The sequence below is a fragment of the Heterodontus francisci genome, chromosome 12, assembly GCF_036365525.1.
Source record: "Heterodontus francisci isolate sHetFra1 chromosome 12, sHetFra1.hap1, whole genome shotgun sequence".
Lineage (NCBI taxonomy): Eukaryota > Metazoa > Chordata > Chondrichthyes > Heterodontiformes > Heterodontidae > Heterodontus > Heterodontus francisci.
This window is the reverse complement of record NC_090382.1, coordinates 109,829,409-109,841,283: the sequence shown is the minus strand read 5'-3', so window position 1 is coordinate 109,841,283 and position 11,875 is coordinate 109,829,409. Positions and strand designations below refer to the sequence as shown.

Below are 11,875 nucleotides of genomic sequence, written 5' to 3'. Positions count from 1 at the left end.
CAGCGGCACTGGGCATGAAAGATTTCAATTATGTGGACAGACTAGACAAACTGGGGATGTTCTGCTTAGCACAGAAGAGGCTGAAGAACAGAGGGTTAATAGAGGCTCTGTGCTCTCGATACTTACTTTCATTCCTTAAGAGCTGCCGAGGAGCAGATGTGTTCACAATAGGGAAGAATGAGTTGAAGTAGCCTCTGATAGGTCTGTAGCCACTCCTGTTGTTTTCCCCACTGAGTTCTAGTCTGACCAGAGGCCAGGCTCTGCCATTTGTGCTGATAATTAGCAGCATGTCTTGAAGCCTACTGCTGCAGTCATTAGCCCAGAAGTCTGTTCTCTTACCAGTAGAACTGCAGGTTACATAATTAATATTCAGCTACATTATACACCAGTCTGATCATTTTCTTATACTGAAGACCATTCCTGCTGTTGTGAAGGGTTTTTTATTCAGCACTTGATTTCTTTTTTCCCCCCACTGTCTTGATTATCAGTAATATACCAACAAATTCCACATTTTAGGCATTTTCAATTATACATAATGTAGCTTATTATTCTCCTGAATGAAAAGTATATTTTATAATACATACAAATTTGTTATTAAAGTAATATTTTTTATGCCTGGGTTATGGATGTCATTATTAAGGCCAGCATTGATTACTCATCCCTTGTTGTGCCGGAGAAGATGGTGAGCTGCCTTCTTGAACCCCAGCAGGCCATGTGAAGGTGCTCCCACAGTGCAGTTAGCGAGAGAACTCCAGCATTTTGACCTAGCAACAATGAAGGAACATCAATATATTTCTAAGTTGGGATGGTGTACAACTTGTTTGGGAACTGATGGTGGTGTTCCCACGCACCTTCTGCCCTTATCCTTCTAGGTGGCGGAGGTCAATGGCTTGGAAGATGCAACTGAAGAAGCTTTGCAAAGTTGAATCAAAGCTATTTAACAGTAAACAAGCACACTAATTACAATGGGCTTCTACTGTTTCTTTCTCCCTAGCAGGCTTGCTTTTAGCAGCACCAAAAGATTTTATGGTAAAAGGTGAATCAGGTGCTGGGAGCTTTCTAACTGAGATACTATGTACCCAGTTACCATACTGGACAATGGATTTATCAGGTAAAATAGTTAGTGATAAGGAAGGTCACTCACCCAGTTGGGCTCATCCGTCCAGAAAAACCTAGAGTTTTTCCCAATCACAGATCCAGCTGTCTCTTTATCTGGGTTCTGGTAGACGGCAGCACCTGCCCAGCTGTTAATACCCAGCTAGTTCAGTTAGCTGAGCATGAGACTCAATCTCAGGGTGATGGATTTGAGGGAATTTTATAGTGGACAAATTGGGTGCTCAGTTTCCTGCATTACCACAATGACTACAGCCAATGAAGTACCTTTTTGAAGTGTAAAGTGCTTTCAGCAGTCCTGAAAGGCACTATAGAAAGAACATGCATTTATTAGCGCATTTCATGACTGCCGGATGACCCAAAGCACTTCATTGCCAATGAATTACTTTTGAAGTGTAGTCACTGTCACAATGTGGGACATATAAAAAGACAAGTCTTCCTGTCAGGAGACAGTGGGAGAAAATCTGAAGGGGGAGGCCAGATTTTCAATAGCATGAGAAAGACCTGTTGCTGTTCTTTCTGTCCGAGAAGTATCTTGTATTTAAAAAAAAAAACAATTCTCAACCTTTTGGTATATCTTTAATTAAAAAATGTCACAGATGCCAATGGAGAGCACACACAGTAAGAAAAAAATTAACCTTTTGTATTTGAAAGTGTTGACTGGAAGAAAAAAAGTAAAGCAAAGGTAGAAACTTCAGAGCACAGCACACACAACACACAAAGGAAACCCAAAATAGGAACATCTCACTGCATTTAAACTGTTCTTCGGATACAAATCATTCACCATTTTACTTTCTGGTCAAGTTGGTACATAAATTAGCCGGGCAGGCTGAATAATCTCAGGGCAATCCATCACTTCTCAAAACATTTAGCCGTGGACAGCTTCATGTTTTTAGAAGTCTTTAAGCTCCTTCCACATTGCAGCAACAGGGAAATAAACATCAAAGATGTATTCCTCCCCTTCGCCCTATTATACATCATTTACAGAGGACAATAGTCCCAATGAATGTTTCCCTTGAATATTCTCAAAAACATTTTCAAGCTGTACCAAGGTGATAGGTCATGCAAGTCTTTAAGATAATTGTAAAATGAACCATAGGGGAGATGAGAATTTTTTTTTTTGTACACAGCAAATTGTTGTGATCTGGAATGCACTGCCTGAAAGGGCAGCGGAGGGCAGATTCAATAGGAACTTCCAAAAGGGAATTGGATAAATACTTGAAAAGGAAAAAAAATTGTAGGGCTATGGGGGGAAAAAACAGGTCATCAGATCCATTTCAGACCAGGTGTACATGCACATTGATGAGGAGCAGGAATCCAGTTTGATTTCTTCCAACCTGCATGCAACCCAGAGTTGTGGAAGTCAATTGCAGTACCTCCCCACCTTGATTCTGATTGAGATCGGCCAGCTTAAATGGATGGGCATTCAAATCCTGCTATCTGCTGGTCGACAGTCAGTACCAAACACACACACACACACACACACACACACACACACTCTGAGGCGCAAGGAGGAGCTGGTTGTCAATTTTAGCAGTGGGATGCACTTTGGCAACACTAACATTTCCATGTTCAAACTTTACACAGTTTGCAAATCTCAGAAAATAACAGACAGCAATGAGTTTGAGGGGCGTAGAAAACATTCTGCAGTTAAAAAGCACTTTACAACTTCATTCTTGTAGCTCAGTGTTTAAATCTGCCCCTCACTGACACAGTTGACATAACTTTCAATTATCTGAATTATTCGAGCACCTGAATTGCTTCACATGGTGAACCATAAGATGCTTCGTAAAAGATTTATACTTTTCACCTGGATCAGAAAGGGAGGGAATTTAATAAAAACAAATTATTAGTATTTTTTCACCGTTCCAGAGTTGCTGGTTTCTGTACCAGGGTATTGTGCCATGAAGGTCAGGAGCCCTCCAACACTTTACCAAAATGGCCATTTCTCATGAGTCAGCATACAGTCAGCCACAAGAGGCTACAGACACTACCATACTTTCTGCAAAGATACTACAAAACAATCAGTGTGAACCCTGACCGATTTCCCCTTCCTTATCCCAAGCGGTGCTGAGCCCAATTGTTGCACCCCAATGTTGTCCTGGCTGCTGATCCACATTGGTACATATCAGGAACCATACTAGGGCCATTCTTTGCCTGTAGGTTACCTGTTCAGAGAGCCCAAAGGGGCAGCACTTTTAACAAAAGAAAACCAAAATAAAGATCAGCCATGATCTAACTGAATCAAGCTCGAAGGACTGAATGGCTTCCTCCTTCTGAAGCCAAAAGCCATACAACCTTCTGAACACATCTGAAACTTTTCCACGAAAATGTTTGAGAAAGGGGTACATGTAACTTTTCATAACAGAAGAATCCTTTATTAACAAACACATCTTCATTCACGCTGTGCACAATCCCACTCGGTTGGGGTGGGGGAGAAATAAAAAGGGGCAGCAAGGGGGAAGAGAAAAGAGTCAATAGAAGGATGTCCTGCGTCAGTCTGGTGGGATTGGTCAGCTGCTCTTCTTTGATGAGCCAAAGCCGGAAAATCCCATCACTGCCGCCATCTCGTCGTCCTCCTCAAACGTCAGTTCCTCCTCTGCTTTCCGCTTCTTCTCCTTTAGTTTCTCTTTCCGATATGCCTTAGCTTTCTCCTCCTACAACAACACAACTTGCATTTATATAGAACCTTTTACATAGTAAAAGACCCCCAAGACATTTCACAGGAGTGTAATCAGACAAAAATTTGACACCAAGCCATATAAGGACAGGTGACTTGGTCAAAACGGTAGGTTTTAAGGAACATCCTAAAAGAGCAGTGAGAGAGGTGGACAGCCAGAATGGTTTATGGAAGGAATTCCAGAGCTCAAGGCACAGCCGCCAGTGATGAAAATTGGGCCTGCGCAAGAGGCCAGAATTGGAAGGGGTGCAGATATCGAAGGAGGGTTGTAGGGCTGGAGGAGGTGATAGGGAGGGGCAAGGCCATGGTGGGATTTGAAGACAATATTAAAATTCCCATCATTAAACAGAGAGAGAGAAAGAAAAAAAACAAAGCAAGAAGAGTGGGGAATCTAATGGAAGATTTAACAGCAGGGCCAGTGGTTTATGGATTTTATTTGATTTTTCAAAAATGACATTCTGTCTGACAATCTCAGATTGATGTTGTCTGGTTAAGTCAAATTCCAGCTTTGTTACTTGGAATTGCTAGACTTTTGCCAGAGTTTTTGTTTGAGTGGGGTGGAGTGGGTATACAGGTAAATTACATTCTGTGATTCCATCCATGGTTCTGTGAAAAGCACAAATCCAAATTCTGAAAAGCATTAGCGATCCAGTTGAGTTTTTACGATGATCTGGCAACACTCAATTTTTTTTTTTTGCAGCTCACAAAATAAGCAAATTCAATCAAATCCAATTTCACAATTCGGCATGTTCCCACCACTGCTAATTGCACAAGTGAAGGGAAACTAATTTTGTCTCCTTTTGCCTCTTCATTTGTCAAACCCAAGAAGCCAGGACTGTTTAATGCAAGTTTTGCTTCACTGCATCTTCATGGCAAGCTGAGACAAAATCCTATAATTTTCTGATTTAAACAAAGTCAATAAGACTTTTAAAAAGACCTTCAATACAATGAACCAGAATTTCTGCTCTTCCCCCATCTCCCCAGAACATACACACACTTGTACTATTACTTGTAATCCTCACTTCTCCAAAACTGATAACACAAGAGTTGATGTTAATTATGGCAGTGGGAGATCTGCTAACAAATTCACTCTGGTTTTGCCGCAGACACCTTCTGGACTCAAAGCAGCAGAGACAGTATTTACAGTCAAAAAAATACATCTATGTTAGCATCAGAATAAAATTATTCCTTTAGAGCATTGAAGCATACCTGGCAAAAGAGAGAATCATCTTAGAATTTATATCATGCCTGGGCCGGGGGGGGGGGGGGGTGGGGGGAGAGAGTGGGGTGCGAAGAGAGTGGAGGTTCTCCTGAATTTCCTATTGGAGATATTAGTGACCATCTTATACTTATGGGCCCCAGTTTTGGTCTCATCCACAAGTGAAAACATGATTTTGGAAGAGATGGATATAAAAGGAAAGGCTGTAAAATACCAGAAATCAAAGAAAAAGAAACCACTGCAAATATGCAACAGTGCTGTCAGTCTCTGAAAGAGAAGACATGCAAGCACTTCAAGTTCTGTTGGGAGGGTTGCCACTCGAAATATTAACACTGATTTAACAATTCTGTATTTTCTGTGTTTAAAGCATTAGTTCTTTATTCTTTTTTTTTTCTTCTACTTTGGCCTCCTTGTCTCGGGAGACAATGGGTAAGCGCCTGGAGGCGGTCAGTGGTTTGTGGAGCAGCGCCTGGCGTGACTATAAATGCCAATACTAGAGTGACAGACTCTTCCACAGGTGCTGCAGACAAAATTGGTTGTCGGGGCTGTTACACAGTTGGCTCTCCCTTTGAGCTTCTGTCTTTTTTCCTGCCAACTGCTAAGTCTCTTCGACTCGCCACACTTTAGCTCCGCCTTTATGGCTGCCCGCCAGCTCTGGCGATCGCTGGCAACTGACTCCCACGACTTGTGATCAATGTCACAGGACTTCATGTCGCGTTTGCAGACGTCTTTAAAGCGGAGACATGGACGGCCGGTGGGTCTGATACCAGTGGCGAGCTCGCTATACAATGTGTCCTTGGGGATCCTGCCATCTTCCATGCGGCTCACATGGCCAAGCCATCTCAAGCGTTCAAGTCTTCAGAAAAAGGAATTTTCCTCCACACAAGATCAGGTGGCAGGTTGTTCAACCTTGCCCATCTAAGAGCGAAGACCAAAGTACGGAAAGTCCTCATCAGAGAACTCCTCTTTGCCAATGATGCTGCTTTAACATCTCACACTGAAGAGTGTCTGCAAAGACTCATCGACCGGATTGCAGCTGCCTGCAACGAATTTGGCCGAACCATCAGCCTCAAGAAAACGAACATCATGGGACAGGACATCAGAAATGCTCCATCCATCAATATCGGCGACCACGCTCTGGAAGTGGTTCAAGAGTTCACCTACCTAGGCTCAACTATCACCAGTAACCTGTATCTCGATGCAGAAATCAATAAGCGCATGGGAAAGGCTTCCACTGCTATGTCCAGACTGGCCAAGAGAGTGTGGGAAAATGGCGCACTGACATGGAACACAAAAGTCCGAGTGTATCAAGCCTGTGTCCTCAGTACCTTGCTCTACGGCAGCGAGGCCTGGACAACGTATGTCAACCAAGAGCGACGTCTCAATTCATCCCATCTTCGCTGCCTCCAGAGAATCCTTGGCATCAGGTGGCAGGACCGTATCTCCAACACAGATGTCCTCGAGGCGGCCAACATCCCCAGCTTATACACACTACTGAGTCAGCGGTGCTTGAGTTCTTTATTACTTTGCTCCAATTCATTCCTGGTGCATTATTCCATAATCCTCAGGATAATACTATGCTCCAGTTTCTCTCTCCTCCTCTCCTGCATGACACTGACTCATGTTGGGGATTCAGTTCCATTGGGATCAGCTCAGTCACCACTCTTCCCAAGTGAGTGCCAAGCAAATTATTCCATCACTGTAAATCCCAATCTGACCTCTACCCAATAGTGCACTTTCAGGAGGACTCGCTGGATGGCAAGCAGAGCTGAGACTGTGGCAGATTCCTCAGTAAGCAAGATTAGCTAACTCAGCACAGAGCAGGGATTGAAGCCAAGACCTTACTGGTGTGTACAGCTTAGTTCAGTGCTGGACTCAAGTGAACCATTGATGAAGCTCCAGTAAAGTACTGAGTACCAGAATAAACCTCAACATCAAAAAGTTAAGATTCAATTTGAGCAGTCAAGAGTAGGGAACAAAAAAAAAAATTAACTTGCATTTGTATAGCACCTTTCACAACCTCATGTCATCTCAAAGAACTTTACAGCTAAATAAATGCTTGTTTTGAAGTGTAATCACTGCTGTTGCGTTGGAAATGTGGCAGCCAATTTGCACACAGCAAGCTCCCACAACCAGCAATGAGATAATGACCAGACAATCTATTTTTTTGGTGATATTGGTTGAGGGATAAGTATTGACCAGGACATCCAGTTTCCTCTATGGATTTGCCAACATGATATAAAATAACCACACAATTAAGCACTTATGACAAATGTAACTGAGTTGCCATCAATCCCCTATGAGTCTCACCTCCTCCCGGAGCTCCTTCATGCGCTCCTCAAAATCGTACTCCTTTTGCTTTTCCTCAATTTTCTTTTTATTGACCTCAAAACGTTTCTTTACTTGGTCCAGCGTCGAACGTTCCACCTTCATCGACATCCCCAGATTCCTTTGGTCTGCCGAGCAAAAACAGCATCATCAAACTGCGTTCGATAACAGAACTCACTGGCCTTCAGGCACCATTCACAAGTGCACAAATCACACGTTAAGAGAAAAACAAGAATAACGAAAATACATATTAATTGCACCCTAGTCGTAATCAGTAGGACGTTCAGTTCTGGCGCCGCACGTGAGAATTAGTCTTGGGCTGAGGGCAGTCAGTGCAACGCAGCTTGACCAGAATGATACGAGACTTAAATGGTTAATGAGGACAGGTTGCATAAACATAATTTGTATTTCCTAGAGTATAGGTGGTTGAAGGCTGATCTAACAGAGATATTTAAAGTGATAAAATGGTTTAATAGGGTAGAGAGAGAGAATATATTTCCTCTGGTTAGAGTCCAGAACAAGAGGGTACAACCTTACAGAGCTAGGCCATTTATGATGTCAGGAAGCACTTCTTCACACAAAGGGTAGTGGAAATCTGGAGCTCTCTCCTCCAAAAAGCTGTTGAAGCGGCGGTCAATTGAAATTTCAAACTGAGATCGAAAGATTGTTTTTAGGCAAGGGTTATGGAACGAGGTGGGTAAACAGGGTTAAGATACAGATCAGCCATGGTCTAACTAAATGGTGGAAATGGCTCAAAGGGCACAATGGTGGAACCAGCTTGAGGGGCTGAATGGTCTATCCTGTCCCTACATATACTACGATAAAAGGCAAAGAATTTCCTCATCTTCAGTTTCACTACTGGCCATTTTGATCACCTTACAAGTGGAAAAGAGGTCACAGTAACACAAGAGTTCAAACCTTTTAAATCCCACATCTCTCCACAATGAGGTGAGTTAACTGGTGCATTTGGTCTATCCCCTGACATAAGTGGCATAGTGCCTTGTACTAATCCAGAAATTGTTATGATCTGTATGCACTGGTTGAAAGGGTGTGGAAGCAGATTCAATAGTAACTTTCAAAAATGCAATTGGATATATACTTGGATGGTGAAAAATCTGCAGGAGGGCAAGAGCAGGAGGAGTGGCTTTAATTGGATAGCTCTTTCAAAGAGCTGGCTCAGGCACGATGGGCTGCATCATTCTCAAACAGTTGGCACAAGATTTCTAGTTTCTGATGCTGATTGTGCACTGTTGAAAAAGGGCTGATTTACCCTTGTTTAAATAAAAGGAAATATAAATCTATATAAAACCAAGTGCAGAGATTTCAATATTTCTATCGCTCCTCCCAGGAGTTTTACAAACCCACCTTTTATCAGTTTAGTTAAAACGCCTGCTGCTGCTATTTATACAAACTCCTAATAGGAAAGATGTTGTGACTAGATGACACTGCCCATTGCTGTCTCTGGTAGGTTAGGGGGGGGTCGATGGAAACTTTTATAAAACCCTTGACAAAAGCAACCAAAGATTGTCAATTAAGTAAAAGTGTCTAATTTAAATGAGATCCTGTAATTCTTTCATGAATTGGAACACACCACACTGATGCTCAGCTTAAACTGTCTCAGGCGCACACACTAATATAAAATCGTCATCTCAAGCACATGGGATTTGGATTAGGTTCTCAATTCATCTCCTGTCCCACTGTAATCGCCAGTAAACGCCCTGTGCCTGACTAGAATGTAACGTCCAGGCCCCAGAATGTATCCTAGTTCCACTGGAACGTGCTTTTTGAACACTCTGGAGATTTAATTTTGCTTCTAAATAGCACTGAACTGGATCCAATTTCCACTGTGAACAGGCAACCAATTCTATAAAATAAACAAACTGTCTTCAACAGCATGACAAAGTACTCCAGCTTAACAATGGATTTTTATCTCATGGGATTCTGCCAAGCCATTAGGTTTCTTTTGATTTATTTAATGTAGAAATCAGAAAAATATATATTTCAAGGCCTAGGATTCTCTGGGAAGCTAGGGAGGAGATTGCAGAGCCTTTGTCCTTGATCTTTATGTTGTCATTGTCGACAGGAATAGTGCCGGAAGACTGGAGGATAGCAAATGTTGTCCCCTTGTTCAAGAAGGGGAGTAGAGACAGCCCTGGTAATTATAGACCTGTGAGCCTTACTTCGGTTGAGGGTAAAATGTTGGAAAAGGTTATAAGAGATAGGATTTATAATCATCTTGAAAAGAATAAGTTCATTAGAGATAGTCAGCACGGTTTTCTGAAGGGTAGGTCGTGCCTCACAAACCTTATTGAGTTTTTCGAGAAGGTGACCAAACAGGTGGATGAGGGTAAAGCAGTGGATGTGGTGTATATGGATTTCAGTAAGGCGTTTGATAAGGTTCCCCATGGTAGGCTATTGCAGAAAATACGGAAGTATGGGGTTGAAGGTGATTTAGAGCTTTGGATCAGAAATTGGCTAGCTGAAAGAAGACAAGAGGGTGGTGGTTGATGGCAAATGTTCATCCTGGAGTTTAGTTACTAGTGGTGTACCGCAAGGATCTGTTTTGGGGCCACTGCTGTTTGTCATTTTTATAAATGACCTGGAAGAGGGTGTAGAAGGGTGGGTTAGTAAATTTGCGGATGACACGAAGGTCGGTGGAGTTGTGGATAGTGTCGAAGGATGTTGTAGGGTACAGAGGGACATAGATAGGCTGCAGAGCTGGGCTGAGAGATGGCAAATGGAGTTTAATGCGGAAAAGTGTGAGGTGATTCACTTTGGAAGGAGTAACAGGAATGCAGAGTACTGGGCTAATGGGAAGATTCTTGGTAGTGTAGATGAACAGAGAGATCTTGGTGTCCAGGTGCATAAATCCCTGAAAGTTGCTACCCAGGTTAATAGGGCTGTTAAGAAGGCATATGGTGTGTTAGCTTTTATTAGTAGGGGGATCGAGTTTCGGAGCCACGAGGTCATGCTGCAGCTGTACAGAACTCTGGTGAGACCGCACCTGGAGTATTGCGTGCAGTTCTGGTCACCGCATTATAGGAAGGATGTGGAAGCTATGGAAAGGGTGCAGAGGAGATTTACTAGGATGTTGCCTGGTATGGAGGGAAGGTCTTACGAGGAAAGGCTGAGGGACTTGAGGTTGTTTTCGTTGGAGAGAAGGAGGAGGAGAGGTGACTTAATAGAGACATATAAGATAATCAGAGGGTTAGATAGGGTGGATAGCGAGAGTCTTTTTCCTCGGATGGTGATGGCAAACACGAGGGGACATAGCTTTAAGTTGAGGGGTGATAGATATAGGACAGATGTCAGAGGTAGTTTCTTTACTCAGAGAGTAGTAGGGGCGTGGAACGCCCTGCCTGCAACAGTAGTAGACTCGCCAACTTTAAGGGCATTTAAGTGGTCATTGGATAGACATATGGATGAAAATGGAATAGTGTAGGTCAGATGGTTTCACAGGTCGGCGCAACATCGAGGGCCGAAGGGCCTGTACTGCGCTGTAATGTTCTAAAAGGCAAGTGCTGTATCATCTGATCCAATATGGGTTGTTCCATGTTTATTATGGGGTAAAATAACTGGGGATCACCAGTTCTCCGAATCCTACAGACCATAAAACAGTGTGCACTACCACCTGGTGTGTTTATGCTCCCCAACTTTCTTTCATGGGCTAATACTCAAAAGGTCCTGACTGGTGTAGTACTGAATCCATACACACCTGCACATCAAACTTTGATCCCTGGTGCCTTTAAAGTTAGCCAATTCCAACATGGCAATGTGCTAGAATTGGCCTCAGTGCCTGTACAATGTGGTGATGGTGGAGGTCGTGGTGGAGTGGGTGATAATCAGCTGGGATTCACTCTCCCAGCTGGACAATGTACATGACTGGCCTCAGTGAGGACAGCATCAAAGTTGTTTGTGATTCCTTTCCCGCGCAGCACCCGCCCACCCCATCCCCACCAAAGATCTAATTATTTTGCTGCTTAAATTCACAGGTGAAGAATGGCCCCTTTGTTCGAGAACGCGAGATGACATGCATTATGGAACCATACCCCAACAGAGGGGACAAGAACAGAGAAAAGGCAAGGAAGAGAAAAGCTGCTCCAAAACAAAATCGTGTTAACCCTCAATGATCTAGAATCCTTCCAGGTCAAAAATGCAGGAAAATCTATCAGCAACAGAAAGAGTCCCCAATCCTCAAGCACCATTCGGCCCAATTACATTCCCTCACTTTCATTGAGAGATCCATACCTCACGTTGCTTTTATATCCTTAGTGACCTTATTCTCCTCACTAGCATCTCCCTCTCATCTGATATCCAGGGAAATGTCTCTTCTACTCACTCCCCTTCCCCTGCTGCTGCCTCCTCCTCCACATGATCACAAGCTTCCTAATCCTCTCAGAACCGTGATCAGCACCTTTCATTCTTCTCAAATCATGGTGAACCCCACCCCTTCGACCTCTCACATCATGGTGACTACCGGCGCCCCCTCCAAGCCACCCTGCCCTGTCACCCCCATCACCATGACCAGTTCCTGC

General features: G+C 43.3%; 1 protein-coding gene across 1 annotated transcript in view; it reads right to left on the bottom strand.

The window, feature by feature from the left end:
- Positions 1-1,670: 1,670 nt before the first annotated feature.
- zmat2 (zinc finger, matrin-type 2) overlaps positions 1,671-11,875 on the bottom strand; it is a 35,978-nt gene continuing 25,773 nt past the window's right edge. Inside the window, exons 5-6 of the mRNA XM_068044086.1 lie at positions 7,323-7,468; positions 1,671-3,770 (exon numbers count right to left, since the gene is read on the bottom strand). Coding sequence (XP_067900187.1) covers positions 3,627-3,770; positions 7,323-7,468 — 290 coding nt within the window. The 3' untranslated portion in view covers positions 1,671-3,626. The remainder of the gene's footprint in view (positions 3,771-7,322; positions 7,469-11,875) is intronic.